The sequence below is a fragment of the Miniopterus natalensis genome, chromosome 12, assembly GCF_054644295.1.
Source record: "Miniopterus natalensis isolate mMinNat1 chromosome 12, mMinNat1.hap1, whole genome shotgun sequence".
Taxonomy (NCBI): domain Eukaryota; kingdom Metazoa; phylum Chordata; class Mammalia; order Chiroptera; family Miniopteridae; genus Miniopterus; species Miniopterus natalensis.
In genome coordinates this window covers 67,718,308-67,738,486 of record NC_142092.1, presented here as the reverse complement: position 1 = coordinate 67,738,486, position 20,179 = coordinate 67,718,308, and the positions used below count along the sequence as shown (strand labels likewise).

The 20,179-nt window shown below is 37.8% G+C and overlaps 1 protein-coding gene across 2 annotated transcripts in view; it reads right to left on the bottom strand.

Moving 5' to 3' along the window:
* The window catches only part of PBX3 (PBX homeobox 3), a 177,044-nt gene that overhangs the window by 9,498 nt on the left and 147,367 nt on the right, over nucleotides 1-20,179 (bottom strand). For both annotated transcript variants that reach the window (XM_016210976.2, XM_016210978.2), the window contains exon 5: nucleotides 17,756-17,891. In XM_016210976.2, coding sequence (XP_016066462.1) covers nucleotides 17,756-17,891 — 136 coding nt within the window. The remainder of the gene's footprint in view (nucleotides 1-17,755; nucleotides 17,892-20,179) is intronic.

Sequence of the window (20,179 nt, the reverse complement as noted above, 5' to 3'; positions counted from 1 at the left end):
CTACTACTCTAGCTTGTCTGAATAAGACTGTCAGGCCTTTGAAAGAGTTAAATATTGAATATATCTATAGTGCAAAGGGAGATACTCCTGGTTGAAAGGGAATTTGGCATTTCTTAAGCATAATTAATGAAAATTCCCCAACTCTGAATTTAGCAACAAAGGCCCATCTTAAAATTCTCTTCTTCTAAACAATTCTCTGTTGGATTCCGTGCTTTGTAGTTAATATTACCTTGACAATCAGAGAAGCTATAATACATTAATGAAACCTAGCCAGGAAAATCAGATTACAGCTTTATTAACAGTTTCATAATTGAGGAATCTCTGTACCATCAAAGGTCTCATCTCTAGATATGTAAGAATCCTGTGTTTATGCATACCCCTGGACCAATCAAACAACAGTCATCACTAATAAAGGTTTATTTAATTCTCACAGTAAAATTTTAATATCACCAGCAGCCTGGGGAAGCTTTAGCAAGTGGATTTGCTTGACATCAGATCGTTTCTATTCTGCTAGTCCCAATACTTCTTAATCTTTAATATCAAGGCAATTAAAATTAATGGCCACTCATCTGAAGCTACTGTGGGCAGTGTTTCCTTGACATCAATTGTTTGATGGGATTACCTAGAGGTTAAACTAACAAGCAAGGTTTAATTGGAAGCAATGAAAGAAGCAGTGATCATACGTTATGTTTAACCTGCATAACCACATCTAAATGAATATCTAAAAATGTTAAACTATTTCTCAAATTAAAATATGCACGTCACATTCAGATATCACAGATTTGGGCATTGCAGCAATACAGCTATTAAGACCATACTGCTGCAACTGAGATCAACGTAATTAATGTATAAATCGACACCTAAGTTCAGGATTTCCCCCCCCCCCCCCCCCGCACCCTTTAAAAACAGATGGACACAATTAGTTGCAAAAGAACCTCTACCCTCAAACAGGAGGAGGCACCCAAAGCTACAGATCACATGTGGTCCCTCCTATAAGTGCTCTCAGTGGAGCCACGCTGTATACATGGGGCACTAAGCAGAGCAGAGCTTGCTCCATCTCTGAACTCTAATGGTCTGTACATTGGTCCCCAAATAGAAACACAGGCAGGAAATTGGTGGAGAGAAAGGGAATACACTGTCCTGTGCTTCTCTTTTGAGCCACGTATCAAGGATTCATGACTCTGGACTATGCAAAAGGCGAAGGGCCAGGCAAGAATTTCAAAATCAATTAAAAATGAGAATAAAAACACAAGTACTCTCTTCCTTCTACTGATGTTCATTGCTATCAGCTCCCAGACTGTGAGCTTTTGGCAATCAGGGGAATGAACAGTGAACGTTTTGCTGGCTGCTAATTTTCTGGAGCCCTCTGCAAAGCCAAGAAGTGGCCAGAAAAGCTTCCGGTCTCTCCCATTTACTATAGCCATGCATTTTCCCCAACTTCATCCAGCTGCTGATTGCCAACTGCTTTTAAAAAGCAAAATGTTTTTATATGTGGCATCTAAGAGACAAACCAGAGAAATAGACAGTAGAGGGGTGGTTGCCAGAGGTTGGGGGTGAGTGGGTGGGAGATCTTGGTCAAAGAGTACAAACATCATTTATAAAATTAACAAGTGTGGGGATCTCATGTACAGTATGGTGACTACAGCTAATAATACTGTATCATATATTTAAATGTTGCTAAGAGAGAAGGTCTTAAATGTTCTCGCCACAAAAAAGAAATGGATACAATTAGTTGCAAAAGAACCTCTAGTCTCACACAGTAGGACGCACCAAAAGTTACAGATCACATGTGGTCCCTCCTGCAAGTGCTCTTATATCTTAATAAAGCTGGGGGAGGGGGAGTAAAACTCTTTTCCAAATACAATTAAATTCGACTTCTGTATTGCCTTTTTACCGTCTTCAAAAGGTATTCAGAACCTTTCTCTCACTTAGAACCTTCAACTCTGAAGTAGGTAAGTCAGAGTGGGTGGTCTCACATAATGGGTAAGTGCTTGGGACTCAGGGTCTGGTTTCAAAACCACACTCTGCCATTTATTCTGAGCATTTGGAGCAGGTTATTCTAGTTATTTTAGTGTCTCCTCTCATAATCAATGAGAGTAAGAAGAAGAATAGTAGTATCTTCCTCAGGGAATTGTTGGATGCATTAATGATTTGGGCACATAGTGATTATCTGATAACTATTAGCTATTACTACCACCCAGGTTCATCAATGAAGAAACAAGAGCTCTGGACTATACACAAATTGCCCAAAAATCACAGAGCAAAGTGTGATGGATCCAGATTTCAACCTCAGAGCTTCCCAGAGCTTCCCCCTCAGAGCTTTTTCCTGTTTTATAATCATATGGTGTATGTTTACTGAGTACCTGTTAAGTAAGGCCTCACTTAAGGTCACTGATAGGTTCTGTGACTTTAAGCAAAACAACATATAATGAAACCAATTTTACCATAGGCTAATTGATATAAACAAAAGTTAAGTTCCTACAGTATCTTAATGTTATAATGAAATGATGTTGAACAAAATAATGTTATTCGAGGACCTGCTATACTGTACTAGGTGCCATGGAAAGATGAAAAAATAAACATGTACCTCTTCACCTACCTGGAGCTTACAATCTGGTTATGAAAGCAATGCTAGACACACAAAATAATTGGCAAAAAAATGCAGGGCAGTGACGATCACACACTGAGCTGTCCAGTACAGATTCTAAGTGCCACAGGAATTTGGAGGAAAAGTTCCAGCAGGTCTGGGAAATCACAGCAGACTTCCAAGGTAAGATGGAACCTGAACTGGACCTCAGCTTCAATTCAGTTCACTTCAACAGCATTTTTATTGAGACTCCGTATTTCAGAGGTACAAACCTCTAGGAGCTGTGCTGACACAAACAAACCACAAACATAAGCTGCTGCCCCGTCTCTGTCTCCCCTAGGCCTCTCCAAGATCCCAGAGACTTACTCTACTCTCTTACTTTATTCTCTGTTCCCTTCCTAACCTCTAGGCCCCCTCTGTAGTGAAAGAGGAAGGAGAAACCACTCAGACCGTCACGGAGTGCTGACATGGATGTGGTGACATCTGAGTGGAGGGGCTATCGAGTGAGGAATATTTCTATTAGGGAGGATGGGGGAGCAGTGAGAGGGGGGCAGGCATGGGTATCGGGATGAGCAAGAGTAAAGGCATCTGGAGGATTGGCAGGCTCTGTCCAGGGAGAGTGCTCTAGGCAAGGAAAAGCCTGAAGACGGGCTGCAGGCTCTCATACCCGCCCCCCTGGGCTCAGTTAAGTGCCAGCTGAGCAGAGGGCAGACTGAGCTGGAGCATGAGATTTCTAGAAAGTCCAGTGGGGAATGGGTCCCGGTGAGACCACCTGAGGCCAGATGAGGCAGCTTTTTCATCCAGGTGCCTGTCCAGTACCAGCGGTCTACACATTTTTGCTAGAATACTCCCTAAAGAAATCTTGAAAAGTCAGGTACCCACTCACATATTTTTCCTCCTTTGCACATTTTTAAAGTTGGCATCTACAATTTTTCATTATAAGTTTATGTAGCTGTAAACAATGTTATTTCAGTTATAAATGTTGACATTTTAAAATAAAACAGTAGCACTATTCTTTAAACGTATCCAACCAAATCTAAATAGCAAAGCAATTTGATATCCACTATCCATTTTAAAAACAAACAAACTTGCTTTTCATTAACAGTTAAAAATTTTGGGTTCTTTTTTGTTCTTGGAAGAGTATTTCCATTTTGTTTCCCTCCCATATTATCTTAAATGCAATATACTTTCATGCTCTGCAATAGAAACATATGGAAATGGAAAATTTTAAAATGTTTTTATTTCCTGTAATTATAAGGCTCTACATGTTTAACATATATTTTTGGATTAAGCTATCATTACAGTTAGTCTAAAATTTATCAAAGCAATACAAATGTTTGTTTTGATAAATTAAAACTTATTTTGACCATCAAAAGTAAGAGTTTGTCACACACGCATTTCTTAATCAGAGGGTGTGGAGTTATAAAATCCTGACTGAAGGTTTGGTTATCACTAATATTTCACACACTTTGGGGCAATAAGCCATTGTACTGGGTGAGAATACCCCTTTTATAAAGTAGAAAAAGGCCAGATGGGAAAGGGGAGGAGGGAAAAAGGAAAGCCACACATGCTTTCCACCAGAACAGCTTTCCAAGGCACCTGGATTTCAGGAAGGAGTACATACATACATGAGAAAAGCTGGCCAGTGAAAACCCTGAAACCAGGGACGCCCTAGCCCCCTTCGGAAAATCTCCACTTACTTTGTGGAGCATGCATACCCTAGTTCGAGACTGATGTCTTACATGAGCAGACTAACTCTGAGTACATGCTAACTTCTTTTTGTGAGTACAGCATGGGAGCCCCCTGGGTCAGGTGTGCCTAGTAAAGACCTCCAGCTACAAAAACAGGGCTGTGTCACAATGACCTTTTGGGGCTAGACAAAGAACAAATTTGCCAGCTTCAGGAACTCAAAAATGTTCTGATTAAAGAAACCAACCTAAAGGGGTAGATAAAGTTTACTTATATTTAGCATAACCTTTCTGGAGAATAGGCTAGCAAATATGTACATACCCTCTGACTCAGCCTTACTGAGAACTTATTTTGAGGAAATATTTAGAAATATATGTGCCAAAAGATTTCCTACAGTCCTACGTTTAATAGCCAAAAAAAGGAGATTAATTTATAGCACACCTGTATAATGAGATATGATCACTGACTGAAAATCATGTTGAGGAAGAATACTGATGTGGGGAAAATATCCATAACATAAAGAGGGAAAAACAGCATTTTTTTTCTTTGCATACAGCATAAGAACTTTTGGGGGGTGAAAATAGTCACACATAGCCCTGGCCGGATAGCTCAGTTGGTTAGAGAGTTGACCTGATAGGCCAAGGCTGAGATTCTATCCCGGGTCAGGGCACATACAAGAATCAACCAATGAGTGAATAAATAAGTGGAACAACAAACAGATGCCCCCCCCTTCCTTCCTTTCTCTCTAAAATCAATTTTTTAAAAATAGTCACACATAGACATATATAGTTGTGCACATGCACACATATACACATATGCATGTGTGCACAGAAAAAAAATTACTAGGTAACATGTACCAATATGTGATTATCTTTTAGAGTAGATTTATAAGTAATTTCTATTTTTGTGTTTTTTGTACATTTTCAAGTATTACACAAATTGATTTCAGATATGCAATTTTTTAAATCAGGAAAAAAAAAAAGTACTTTTCAATGAAAAGAGTAACCAATCTGCTTTTTAAAACAATCACTTAGAACTCATGTAACAATCTTAAAGATCAACTCTAGAAACCAACAATCCCACTCCTGTATTCTATCTGGAGGATGGGGTTCAGGTCCAAGAACTCTTAATTAAAATCAGACATTTTGTAAATCTCAAGTGATTAAAATTTCTCAGATCATTTTGCGTTTCAGAAAAACTCCATGTTCAAATTAAAAAGCTAAACTATCTACGATGTCTCTACAGTCACTGAAAGCCAATTTATTAATTAGAATTAGTTGTATCTTACATTTCAAATTCTATTACTACACTTACTTATCACTTAAATAACAATATTAAATAAAAGAAAAATTATTATTGAAAGACTTAATCTTCAAGACGCAGAAGTGTGGAACTTTACAGAGTTCATCCCTAGTTTTGCTTCCCTGCATGAAACACATTAGGGAGAGGATCAGCACTTGTTTGAAAAAGAAGCAGCTGACACTAAAACATCATTATTGAGATTAGCAAACTAAAAATTTATGAAGCAAAAATCTTAGAAAAATATGCGATTGTGTTTCCCATGTTTACTTGTGACGCATACTTTATGTACTGTGCCTAATTAAACGCAACAGATTATGAAATGCTGAAATACCAAGTCGGGTAAAATGGAACATGTAGCATATTTACATGGTAAACAATTTTACCTCTAATAAATAGTTTCTCCCTAATCAATATGTTCTCATCCCCATTATATGATTCAATTTGAAATGAGGGATGGAAGCGAGAGACTGTTCAATTTTTAAAGTTAATGGTGTTAATAAACTAAATCTCACTGTGCTCCTCGCCCTCCCAAGGGTGCACGTTCAGTATAAGGACAGAAAGGCGGGACACACTGTAGATAACCACATGTGTGCATTCCCTTGAGAACCAGACGGCAGCTGAGCAAGCGCGTGGGAGCCGGACAGATCTGTGTGTGAGTCTCAGCTCTGACTGCCCAGCTGTGTTACCTTGGTCAAGTCATGTCATCTAACGTTCTCCTTTCCTGGTGTACAAGATGGGATAACGATGCCCAGTCCTCACAGGGCTGTCATGAACATTAAATGAGATAACATGTGAAAATACACAGGACTATGCCTGAGATATACTAGGCACCCAATAAATGTTAGCTCTCCCTTTTCTTAGAACAAACAAGCAACTAGAGCAACAACAACAAAACCCTCTACAGGCTACACTTGCTCCCTGTAGTCACAAATATCAGGTCAGCCTTTTCACAGGAGCTTCGAATTCTGGGGAGAGCCAGTCTATGTTCCCAGTGCTACCAGGAATGGGGAACACAGGCAGCAGTAAGAGAAGGGAAAAGGGGGTGTCCCCCACACAGCTCAGCATAATAAATGTCCCACCAGAGGAGACCTGGACCAAGAGCTCCTGCCTCCCCACACCTGCGGGGCCACTATGCCTCCGTGTCCCTTCTCACTCCTGCTCCAGCACAGCCACCTGCACAACAATGTACTGGACCTAGAATTTGTAGGAAACATGAGTTTATATCCTACTTGTACCTATATTTACAACAGCAGCCATTGTATCAGGAACTTTACATGAATTATCTCATTTAGATAAGACCCAGTTTTACTAATGTAGAAACTGAGGTCAGAAAGTTTATGTAATAACTTGCCTGAGGTCACGTAGCCTTTCCTGTGCTTTTTCCATGATGCCTTATGTAGTAAGAACTGTTTTTAATTAATACTCTTAATTATAAAAAATTTAAAAATTGTTTACTCAATTTTATTTCTTTTCCATTGCATTAAATGGCTAGGGCTACAAAAGTATATTCTACCTTTTCAGTGCAAAACATTTTGGCTCTTTTGTTGTTAAAATGTGGGCTAGCCCAAGAATCTAAACCACTTTTTTCTTTTTAGAAAATAAGTTCCAAATTCCTAACAATTGCCTTGAAAACCAAGTTGAAACATAACCACTTCTAATGGAAGGCATGAACAATAGAAATTCAGTTTCCATAGTATTTGAAATAATTTAAAACAGATTCACTTGTCAAGTACTATATTTTTTTTATTTGAGGCTGTGAAAAATTTTATTGCCATAATGTACTGACACCCTCACAATCTGGCTTTGCCCTTTCTACTCTATGCATGATAGACGGATAACTGCTCATGACATTCACAAAGAGGTTCATCTGCAAAAGTATATAAAACGTCAGCCTCCCGGCCACAGTACATGGAGAAGAGATGACACCATCCGTCTCCCTAAAACACGTGCTGAGGGGTGGTTCTAAATGACCACAGATGAGGTTTTCAGTTAAAGATGTTTTTCTTTAAAATTCTCATTTAAAAAATAAAAATGTGCTAGGTGTACAGCCGAATAGGTTCCTTCATAGGCTCCACAGAAAGCCGTTGGCAGATTCTGAAATACTGACAACCCAACTGTGAAACTGCCTCCCATCAGCTGCACTGAAAGGCAGAGCCATTCACCAAGCAACACATAAGCATCCCAGAATTAAAACTCAAGAGCACTCTTTAATAAACAACAATGGACCAGATTTTTTTGTCTGGATAAGTGTCATGTAAATCTAATTCCTGTAACTGAAAACATCAAAATATATCCAGTGTCCTACAGCCAAGCCTTTTGTTTCATGGAAATCCTTATTTATTCAAGCACCACTCCCTACGATATACACACCCCAGTTTTCTTTCCTTTATAAAATCCAGAAATTTTCACTGAATTTATTTAAAATGGGAATGCCTGTCTTCAAAAGGTATACTACCCTTTCAACATACATAATTAATTCTCACTAAAATTAATCACATACATTTTTAGAGAAAATAATACACCAAGGGTAGGTCTATTCAGAGACTAAGAAAAGACACACAACCCAACTTGGGAGACCCTCAGCACCCCATGGCCCTCTGGTCTCAGCTTCACGGAGCCTATGAAAACCCAGGGGCTGGCCCTGCTCGCACACTAGCTTGTTGGAGGGCACAGCCTCTGTTCCCCCTTTCTTTCGGCACCTTTACAAGACTCTGTATGCACAACATACCCAGCAAGAAAACTCTGGTTGAATGGGTGACAAATCAGCATTTATCGAGCACTAGTGATATGCCAGGCCCTGTAACATACACGATCTCATTTAGCCCTCAAACCTCTGAAGAAATTATCATTATCCCAATTTCACAGGTCAAAAAATGGAAACTTCAGGTTAAGTGATTAGCTTAAGGTCACACTGCTACTTAATTATGGTGGAGTGAGGTCTGAGTGACTTTTCTGCACCTTCTTATACTAAATATATACAATCATCTGGAGTTAAAGTCCCAATTTCTCAAAATAAGTAATAAGAGATGATAGTACCATTGCCTAAATGGAACACAAGTAATGCAACTTAGTTTAGGTTAAAAAAATCTAGAGTGCCCAGCCGGGTGTGGCTCAGCGGTTGAGCGTCAACCTAGGATCCAGGCGATCAGGGTTCGATTCCTGGTCAGGGCACATGCCTGGGTTGTGGGCTTGATCAATGACTCTCTCATCATTGATGTTTCTGTCTCTCTCTCTCCTTTCCTCTCTCTGAAATCAATAAAGATTAAAAAAAAAAAAGCAACACTTAAAAAAAAAAAAAAATCTGGAGTACCTGCAGGGCCATGATCGAAATATCCAACTTTAGGAAATTAAGGGGAGAAAAGGAAACTATTTATATTACTTTAGAACTTTTCTCCCTTGATCTTCGGCCCAGTCATCTGACAAGGTCCCAGAGGGGTTATGGTAGCCCATTAGTGCTTTTCTCTCTTCCACTTCTGGACTCTGCGCTTTGCTAGGGCAAATCCCCAGCCCAGGGCTTTGGCTGGCTGTGCCAGACTCATCTCTGGCCAGACCATTCATTCTACACACATTTAGAGCGCTCAGTAGGCACTACGTTCCCGCGAAGGGGACCTGGCTCACTTTTGGCCTCTCAGATTCCACCTTACCCTCGTCCCCACCCTGCCCACGACCACGTACCCTCTTGTAACAACAGCTATAGACATTTATATAGGGCTCCTTAAGTGCCAAGCTCTGTTCTAAGCATTCCACATATATTAGCTCAAAAATCCCCATAAAATCTAATGAGATATCCATTGCCCCCAATTTTTTTTTAAGGTAGTGCATAATATATGGTTCAGAATGAATATCTGCAAAGAACAGGCATATTAAGAAATATTTGCAAAAAATATATAAGACTTTGTTAATTGCTTTGAAGAGGGGGACTAATAAGAATCTGAGATGGGAGACTTGAAAGAACCAACTTTTGGTTTTGTTGAGTTCTACTGTATTTTTTTAAAATTTCATTTCTTTCTGTTCTTATCTTTATTATTTCCTTCCAGCTTTTTGGTTTAATTTATTGTTCTTTAATAGCTCGAGATGGACTGATTTTCTACTTCCCCCCATGTATATAATACACACACGATATATACATGTATATGTAACATATGTTTAATGTTTAGAGCTATAAAATTCCTTCTATGCATGGCTTTTGCTGCATCCCATGAATTTTGATAGGCTGTATTTTCACTATGATTCCATTAAAACATTTTCCAGTTTCCACTGTGGTTTCATTAACCTATGAGTTATTAAGAAATACAGGGGTAGGCAAAAAGTAAGCTTACAGTTGTGAGTATGCAAAACACAGAGTTTATCCTTGTATTATTAATTATTGTATTATTGTCTATTGAACAACTGTAAGCCTACTTTGCCAATCCCTGTATAATGTTTTATTTTCAAACATCTTTTTTGTTATTAATTTTTAGTTTGATTCCTCTGCAGTCAGGAAACATACTCTATGTTTTAAATTACTTAAAATTTATTGAGCAGTGTTTTCTGATTCAGAACATAACTTTTCTCTGTTAACTTAAAAATTAATATAACTTTTCTCTGCTTAAAAAGAACATGCATTTTGCACTTGTTGGGTATCGTGTTCTATGTATGTCCATTAGGTCATTTGCTAATCATGACATTCAAATCTTCTGTATCTGTGCTACTCCAAGTGTGGTTCATAAAGCATCAGCATTACCTGGAAACTGCAAATTGTCAGGCCCCACTGCAGACTCTTTGAGTCAGAACCTTTGGGAATAGGGCCCAGGAATCTGTATTCCAACAAGCTCTCCAGATCATTCTCATGCATGGTCAAGTTTGAGAAGCACTGTTCTACATCCTGAGTGTATGTGTGTGTGTGTTGTTAGAGAAAGATATAAAAATCTCCTACAGTGATTTTGGATTTATCTATTTTTCTTTGAAATTTTGTAAGTTTTTGCTTTATGTTTTTGAGTTTCTGCTAATAGGGTCATATCAATATAGAACTGCTATATCATCATTATTTAGTGCCTCTCTTTATCTCTAGTAAAACTTTTTGCCTTGAAGTGTTCGTTATCTGATAGAACAGAGAAACACCAACTTTGTTTTGGTTATTGTTTGCATGTTATATATTTTTCCACACTGCTATTTTCATTCTTTCTGTGTCCTTATGTTTTAGATGTGTCTCTTAGACAACACATAGAATTAGGTTTCACTTTTATATCTTGTCTGATAACATTTGTCTATTACTTCCAGCATGCAATCATTTACACTCTTTCCTTTTTATTAAATTTATTGGGGTGATACAGGTTAACAAAATTATATATACAGGTTTCAGGTACACAAGTTCTATTTCCTCACCTTTCTTTAGATTGCTTATTTTTAAAAATTATTCCACATTTCCTTCTTTATTAGTTGGGAAGTTACATACTCTTTCAGTATTCTTTAAGTGACTACCCTAGAGATTATACATTCTTAACTAAGTCTAACACTAACTGGTACTTTTATATTAATTGGTACTTTTATAACCTTTTGCAGAAAACTCAAGAGTATTAGAAAAGTTACCCTTCCCTTCATAACTTACAAGGCACTATCATTGTGCATTTTAATTCAATACATATTGTAAACCCATTAAACTTTATTATTTCTTTCTTTCTTTTTTAACTGAAAAAGTCTTTATTTCACTTCCACTATCAAAGGGCATTTTTGGTAGATATGAAATTCTAAACCAACATTTAATTTATTTCATTTCTTTAAAAATATCATTCCACTGTATTGTGGCTTTATTGTTTTAATTAAAAAAAAAATTAGTAGCCAGTCTAATTGCTGCTTCTTTGAAGGCAATCCCATTTTCTCCCTCTGGCAGCTTTTGTTTTAACTGTGTTCAGTGTGGATTTCTATTTATTAATTCTTTTTTGAGAATGTAGTTTTTTATGAATCTACAGTTTGGAATCTTCCATAGATTTTGGAAAGTTACCAGCCTTTCCATTTTAAGGATTGCTTCTGACCCACTCTTATGTTTGCTTCTAGGATTCCAATTACGTTTATTGCAGACTTCTTATTGTATCCTCAATATCCCTTACTCTCTCTCATGATTTTCTACCCTATTATCTTCCCCCTATTCTTTGGTATGATTATTTTCTTCTGACCCATCTTCCAGTTCACTAATTCTCCCTTCAACTATGTCTGATCTGCTTTTAAACCTATACACTGAATTCTTAATCTTGGTTATTATATTTTTGGCTCTAAAATTCCCATTTACCCTTTTCATGTTTTCCAGCTCTCTGACAAAAACTCCATTTTGCCTTCTATTTCCTTGGATATATTAAGCATAGTTATTTTACATTCCATATCAGATCCTTTTATTTTCTAGATTTCTGTGGATCTGTTTCTACTGTCTGTTGTTTGTGCTGCTTTCAATATATGCTGTCATGTCTTCTTGTATGTTTGTGTGTTTTTTTCTGATTATATGTCCAATGTTGTATTTGCTCTGCTTATAGAAACAAGCTGAAGCCTAAAATGACACCATCTTTCTCCACAAAAAAAGTATATGTGCTTTTTCCAGGCACCTATAAGTACTAGCAATCCAGTTTCAAGGACTGAGGTAATGTGAAGCAGATTTACAGTCTCCTTGAGGGTCTGTGTCCTTCAAACATACCCTTGCTACTAGAATGTAGCCCTAGTAGTTTTTCTTAACCTAAAGCAAGGGAAATAAAGTAGCCTCTGTTGGACAGTCCCAGATGCCTAGACACCAATTCCCACCCTGTCAGCCATGCGAAATTATCAAAAGCACTGCTTAATCTCTCTTAGTCACCTTCTCAAAACTGACAAATGACCCGGGGAAAGTCATTTCTCCTGGCCTTATTTCCTTCTTATCTGCAAATTCCCTGGGCAACATCATCCATTCCCAGGGACTCAACTAGGAACTTAAGTGGATGACTCCCAAGCTACACCTTTAACTTTGAACTTTCTCCTCAAATATATTTCCAAACTGACCATTTCCCAACTGGGCAATGCAAACCTAGCATAACTATCACAAACCTTTAATCACTCCCACACCCAAACAAACCAGCACTTTCTCATGTGTTTCCTATGTCAGCTAATAGTATCACCATCTTCAATTATCTAGGCTAAAAACCTCACCTATCTTCTATTACTTTTTCCTCTTCAAATTCATATCCAATTATTTACCCAGTCTCCAAAATATCAGTCCTACCAACAAAATACTTTTCAAATCCATCCATTTCCTATTGTAAATGGCCTAATTTGAAGCTTCACCACCTTTTGCCTGAATTATACCAATAATCTATCTAGTCACTCTCATGCTAGTGGTTTCCTCTCAAATTGATCTTACACATCTCTGCTAGGATTATCTTTCAATCTGATCATACACCTCAACCCAGAAATAGTTATCTTCCATAATTCATTTCATAGCACCTATTTACCATATGACATATTAATTATATGTTATTATTTATAATTACATATATTTCAATTATCCTTCTCTCTTCATTAGAATAAGTGCCACAAGGACAGAATCTCTGTTGTATTCACTGTTATATGTAGCATAATAACCAGAAATCACTAGTTGCATAAATTCAGCTGAGTTAATAAATTAATTAATTAATGCAAAATAGACATGTAAACTGATCAACCTCATAACTGCAGACAAAACTGCAGAACATCTAAACATCTAAACATCATAATTGCAGACCTTCCCAATCAAGCTCAAGCTTGACTTTTTACCTAAATCATTTCTTCAACAAACATTTACTGAGTGCCTTTGTGCTATACACTGTGCTAGGCATGAAGAATATAATGCTGAATAAGACTGCAGTCCCTATCAACATGGAATTCACCATCTATTAGGGGAACAGCATTAAACAATTCATTATTTAGTTATAATTGTGGTAAGTACTATTAAAGAAAAGTATAAGAATCTATGAGAATATATAATGGAGGATGTGAACTGGGAGTACAAGCAAAGCTTTCTTGAAGAACTGATGTTTGAAATGAGCTTTGAATAGTAATTAATACGATATCTATATGTTTGTGTAGGGCAGAAAAGGTTAAACCCTTCCGGGCAGGAAAAACAGCATAATAATAATTACTATTATATCTTCTTCTTACTCTGTGATAGGCATTCTGTTGGGTGCTTTACATATATTATCAAACCAAAATTCCTATAACCCTATGAAATACATGCTATTTTTATCTAAATTATATATATGAAGAAATGAGGCACAGTGAGGTTAAATGACTTGCCCGAAATCACAGAGTTAATAAGCTGGAAGACTTTCCTTATCCTCTCAGTAGAACATAAACCCTTCCTTGTACCATATTCCAAAATGGCACCCATAGGCACCTGTACACTCTCCTAGGTAACTTTGTTATTCCTGTTGTTAATTCTCACCCGAGGACATTTTTTCCATTGATTTTTAGAGAGAGAGTGGAAAGGGTGGAGAGAGACAGAGAGAGAGAAATAGAAGAGAAACATCAATGTGAGACACATCGATTGGTTGCCTCCTGCTGGCACCCCAACCAGGGCCGGGGACTGAACCTGCAACCCAGGTACATGCCCTTGATCAGGAATCAAACCCACGACCCTTCACTGTGGGAGCCAACCCTCTAACCACTGAGCCATGCTGGCCAGGGCTCCCAGGTAACTTCTGTATCTTGTCAGTAACATGTCTGTCTCCCCCAAGAAATTTGACATTTCTAAGGGTAAAGAACCCTATCTGATTCATCTTTGTTTGTCACAGTGCCAAGCACAATGCCTGGTACACAACAGGCACTCAGTCCTTGTTGAGTGAGTTAGAAAAATAGCCCAAAATTTTGAAAAGTACCTTTGACTGGATAAAATTAATTTATACTATTTGTAGCTTCTACTCTCAAAATCCATACTCATTTTAGAAAAGTAATATGCTCTCCACTTAGCTGACAGAAGAGTCAGGAAAGGAGAAGAAACGCCAAAGACAAGGACAAAGGAAGCCCAAGAGCATCACTGGAGAATTCCTGCTGTCCCAGGTGGGAGAATCAGAGAGTCAACATAAGTGGGAGGCCAGGAGCCTTGGATCCGGAGCCTATTCTCATCTGGTGTCTTTGCCCTTCAGCTACACTGTATATACTACTCCCTATCCACCCTCACCTTGCCTGAGCCCCAAGACGCTGACCTCTATGCCCTCAGGCTTCTGGCCAAAGGAAGTCACAGAGGAGATGAGAGGAAAGGAAGGACAGAGTGCTTCTTCCCCTGGCTCCCTCACTGTAACACTGCCTTTACTTAAGGCTTCAGTTACTGTTCCCCACACATCTGTCTTGGTTGGGTAACAGAACCTAGTATTACTAGTATTATGCTTTGTGGTTTCACTACACCCTACCCACACTTCTGTCAATAGTCACTTTATTAAACTCTCCTTAAATTATTCTAATTTGAGTATGCCATCTGTTTTCCGCTGGGATCCTGACTAATATATTGGCCTATTGGTCTGACACGCCACACAGAAGCAAGGCAATGGAAAGGTGAGATGCGATGATCAGGGACAGGTATAATGGGACACTGATGAGAATACTCACAAGGGAGAAATAGGCAAAAGACGGTGACGGGAACAAAAACTGGAGGGACCATGATTCTGATTGTGGCTTTTTCTAAGGTATAAGAAAACTCAAAAACACTACATCTGAGGTGGAAATAGCCTCTATCTCTCCTTAGCTTGGGAATCACGTCAAACCAGTGTTAGAGATTCCCTTTAAAAAAGTCATTTCTAAAATAAACATAATACCTGACATCACTGGAGCAAGCTTTGGGGAACGTGCTAATTATAGGGCTAATTGTAGAGGGCAACAACAACAAAATCAGAGGCTTCCCTTGCTTTCTTTAAATCTCGCAGAGATGCCTTATCTGTACTCAGTGTTACAGCATCCTCAAAGCTCCCATCTTTTTACAACCTGCTTCTTTGTTCTTTGCACACTGTTTAATGACATCCCATCTCCACCAGGACACACAATCAGAGCCTTTATAGAACAGAGGGTCTGTAGCCTTCTTTTAAGACAGTGTGAAAGAACCACTTTAACAAAACAGCTGCCATTTTCCTTCAACTTGTCTCCAGTTCACCAATTGCATACTCACAGTAAAATCTACTTGTGCCTTCTATCTACTGCCAAAGTAACTGAAAAGGCCTTTATGGATACCTGAGAAAGATACTGTGATCTGAGAGCCATCTTTCCTTTTCCCAGCTCTAATCATTATTTTAACGTGCTTCTTCTTATTTTAATACATTTTTTAATAAAGAAATCTTACTTACAAATTTTAATTAGCTTACTGAATATTCACTGCTTTGGAATAAGCAGTTTAATGAGTAAGGAGACCTCAGACTACTAACTAGCCTGGAGTCTCTAAAGTAGCTAGGGGGAAATGATGCAGCCTTAGTGATATAAGCCCTGGCCTGTGCCTCACAAACCAGGACTCTATGGCTGAGATTCTCAGAGGAATCACACTGCCTCTTGCAGGAAAAAAGTAAAAATCCAGTTTCTTCCTTTTTATCAAGAACGTCTGTGTAAGAACCTCCAGCCCTCCTGAAGACCTGTCTCTCTTGTCAAATCAATTAATTTCTCTGAACATTAGTCTCATCTGTAAGGGTTAGGTACTTTTCTTCACACCAGACTGTTATAAAGTGGTAAATATGTTATAGAAATTTTAAAAAAGAAGAAAAAAAAGGAACCACAAAAACACATTATTTTAAATTGGACCTGCAAACATTTGAATTCTAAGTCTGTTGCAAAAGCCAGAAAACCAGACTTGGCATCATTGGCTGGTGCTGAGCATGAGCCCAATCCCTTCATTAATGTTTGGGGAAATGCACACACCAGAAAACACCCACTTGACGTAAATGGACTTCTAATATCGCCTGCCCTGTCTGCTCCAGCAAATTATACTGTTCCTTAATATTTCAAGTGGCAATGAATACTACGTAACCCAGATAGTAATGTTTTATAAAATGCATGTTTTGTAAGTTGGTAACATAAATCAATTATATTCCATTTCAAACTGAGGAAAAAAAAATCAAGGTGTATCACTATTCCATAGGAAAATGACAATAACTATTAAATAAAATGTTATTATAAATCTAAGTTTGCTCTGGAAGTTCTACGCAAACTAATGTCAAGACAGTAGCTGGATAACATCTTAACCCCAGCCACTATTCCTTTAAATAACAATGACAAAATACTGGTATAAAACTTTCATTGGAATGGGAAGGGGATCTTTAGTATCTTGAACTTCAGATATACAAGCAGTAGTATTTATTTAGAAACTACTTTATAATTTTTGTGTTATGTGACTTCTAGGGAACATTGAAATTTCTGGCAAGAGTCAGCTTTTCCTTAAGTTTCACTTCAAAAACTGGTTGTAACTGTCACATCTGCATGCTATAAGGAAATACTATTCAAATGACAATCTATAAGCATCAGTATGAGTATTTAAATAAAACTGTATTTTCAACCCAATACCAACTTTTTAAGGAGGTAGAGTTATTTATTTATTTGTTGCCAATCCTCAATCTAAATACCAGTATATCTGTTTAAAATGAAATGTATTTTTGTTTAGATGATGACAGCTAACTTTAGGGCCACAATTTATTACAAATAGACCTTTAAAACAAAATACAAAACAGTGACAGGAATTAACTTAATTTTTCTGTTTAATGGATAACAAGGAAGCATAGAAATCACTGGGACCCAAATATCCTAATAGCATGGTTAGTAAGAAAGGACTTGGTGAATTCCTCAAAGCTTACACCAAAAAGTTATATTACATTTCCTTTCAGCAATAAATAACCTGGCTTCTCACTGGTGGAAGTTTAGGTCAGTCATCTAAATAGGGAAAAGCAGGACTACATGCCATTAAACTGTGTCTCTTCCAATGGCATGTTTATGTCCTTTCTATGGAAGATTTACACTAGGGTGGCAGGTGACTACTTGACTCCTTGTAACTTAGGATTTTTAAAAAAATTATCTAAACTTAAAAGTTTGCATAAAAATGTGGAAATACCTGTTTTCTTTATATCTTCTCTGATGATGGAACATCTAGATATGAAATTTGATGACAACGAGCTGAGGAAAGAACAGGGTTCCTCTATTACTGGGGAAACAAGACACACCCACAGAGTTCTCACTCACCTGTGACACTGTGATGCTGCATTTCTTGGCCAGCTCCTCTTTGGCTTCTTCACTGGGGTAGGGGTTGCTGAGGTGTGAGTAAAAATATTCATTCAAGATTTCTGTGGCCTGTTTACTGAAGTTACGCCTTTTTCGTCTATGACAAAAACCAAAAAGAACTGTAGTTATAATCAACACCAACCAAAGAGGAATATATTAATTAGGATTTTTTTTTTTTAAAGCAGATTTCTATTTTTAAACATTTTTGGGGTCTAATTTATCAATGTGGTATTATAAATTATGCTCTTGGCATCCTCCAAAGCACTATCCAATGCATTTTAAGATTCAGAATCACTAAGAAAAATACTAGAATACAAAGTAACAATTAACTTCATTCTTTAATTTATTCCACAAATATCTACTGAGGATCTAATGTGTTCTAGATACTCAGTAAAGATCCAGTTGGAACAAAACAGAAAGATTTACTAGAGAGTTTACAGGAGATTGGAGGGTTAAGGTAAAAAGTAGGAAGTTAGGGGAAAGAAAGACATTAGACAAGTATCACAGAAATAAATAATTATAAATTGTGGTGACTATATCAAGTATGACGAAGGAAAAGCATAAGGAATAATGAAAGTGTATAAGAGGGGAACCTAACATAGATTATGGAGTGAGGAAAGGCTTCCTTAAGGAGTGACATTTAATCTGAGACCTAGAGAACGTGCAGGAGTTAGTCAAAGAGCAGAAGGGAAGAGGAATGAGCAGAGGAAATGGTCTTGCAACAGAAAAGAGGCCGAAAAGTCCAAACGGCCAAAAAAAAGTCTGGAGCACAGTAAGAATCAGTGAGATGAATCTGGGAGGATGGGCAGGGGCCAGATTATACAGGCTTAGTGAGCCCCATAAGAATTTTTGGATTTTATTCTACCAATAGGAAGCTATTAAAGATTTCAAATTTTATGTTTTTAAAAAGATTATTCTGACTGCTAAGAATAGTGGGAGGAGGACATGAAAGGAAATATAGAGATATTTAAAGAGACAGCTGTAATGGTTAAATTGAGAGATGATGGTAACTCAACATAAGGTGAAAGTAATGGAAATAAAAAGATTCAGGCTCTATTTGAAATGTAAAAGAAATAGAACTTGATGAATTGTGAAGGGGAAAGGGGTGGAGAAGACAGAAAAGGAAGGTAAGGAAAAAATACAACAAAGATTTCTGGATTTGTCTGGTTAAGCAACTGCCTGGACTATGGTAAGATTTGCTCACAGGGAAAGACTAGGGCAGGAAAATATTTCTTTACTGGAGCGGGGTGGCAGAGTGCCAGGAGATCAAGTATTTATTAACAATTTACTTCAAATAGCAAAAATGTCATTTACATTTGTGTTTTGTCACTAAGTTTTTAAAGAATTCCAGCCTGAAAAAGCATTTGTAAGACTTCACTTTAAATTAGATTCTCCAGTAGCTGGAAAATACTTCCCCCAAATAATTTTCTTAATACTTTCCTCCAAATACCTTAATGATCTTCTCAACTGTGATATCCTACACTCAGACAAGACAGAGTCTGTAAGCAGCTGTAGATGTGTCTACCCTATGAGATCATTCTAGCTGAAATGTCACTAACATGGCAGGTTAAGCATGTGATCTAAATCTCAACATTAAGGAAGAGTCAAGGGAGCAAGAAATCCAGGTCTGATCAAAACATCTCAGGTTATCAGAACTAAAATTTCTTATTTCATTAATTTTTTGGAAGGTTAAACCATTGTTTCCTACGGAATGAAGAAGAGAATTGAGATCTATTTGGGGATTAAAATCAACAGGATTCTATGATGAATTAATTGGGTGGGAGAGATGGTGAGGAAGAGATATGTACCAAGAACAACAATTAGCATTTTTGCAGAAGTCATGCATTGCTTGTAAAGAAAAACAAAGCCCTGAACTGGGGGTACTTTGAAGAGGCACACTCTAAATAGGTGGGTTTGGTGGTGACTAGGGTGGAAAACGTCCAGAATAGATACTGAAATTGTCGAGCCTATGGGTAATTATCTGGTCCACAGATAATGCTTATGGAAACCACACAATAATGTCCTGCTCATAAAAATCTAGCTTTCTGGCTTTTTATAAAAAATTGGAAGATCAGCCACACCAGACCCACATCGTCAGAAGGCAGCCATAGGCTAACAGTGCGTGATGGCTGTTCCCTCAGATATCCCCCGTCTGCTCTAATCCTCATGCCCCTCCTCCAACCCCTCCACTCAGTTCCATTACATGTAAGCACTGAGTTTCTGACTCCCAGTCTAAGACACGGAGTCAGCAGCAAGACCCAGCGTATACTGGAGTGGATGACCCAGGACATTTTTTTGGGAAATGAGGACTTATGAAAGAAGGAATAAGCAGAAACATATCTAGGAAAACAGGTTCATTTGGCTTACTCATTAATTTTGCCTACA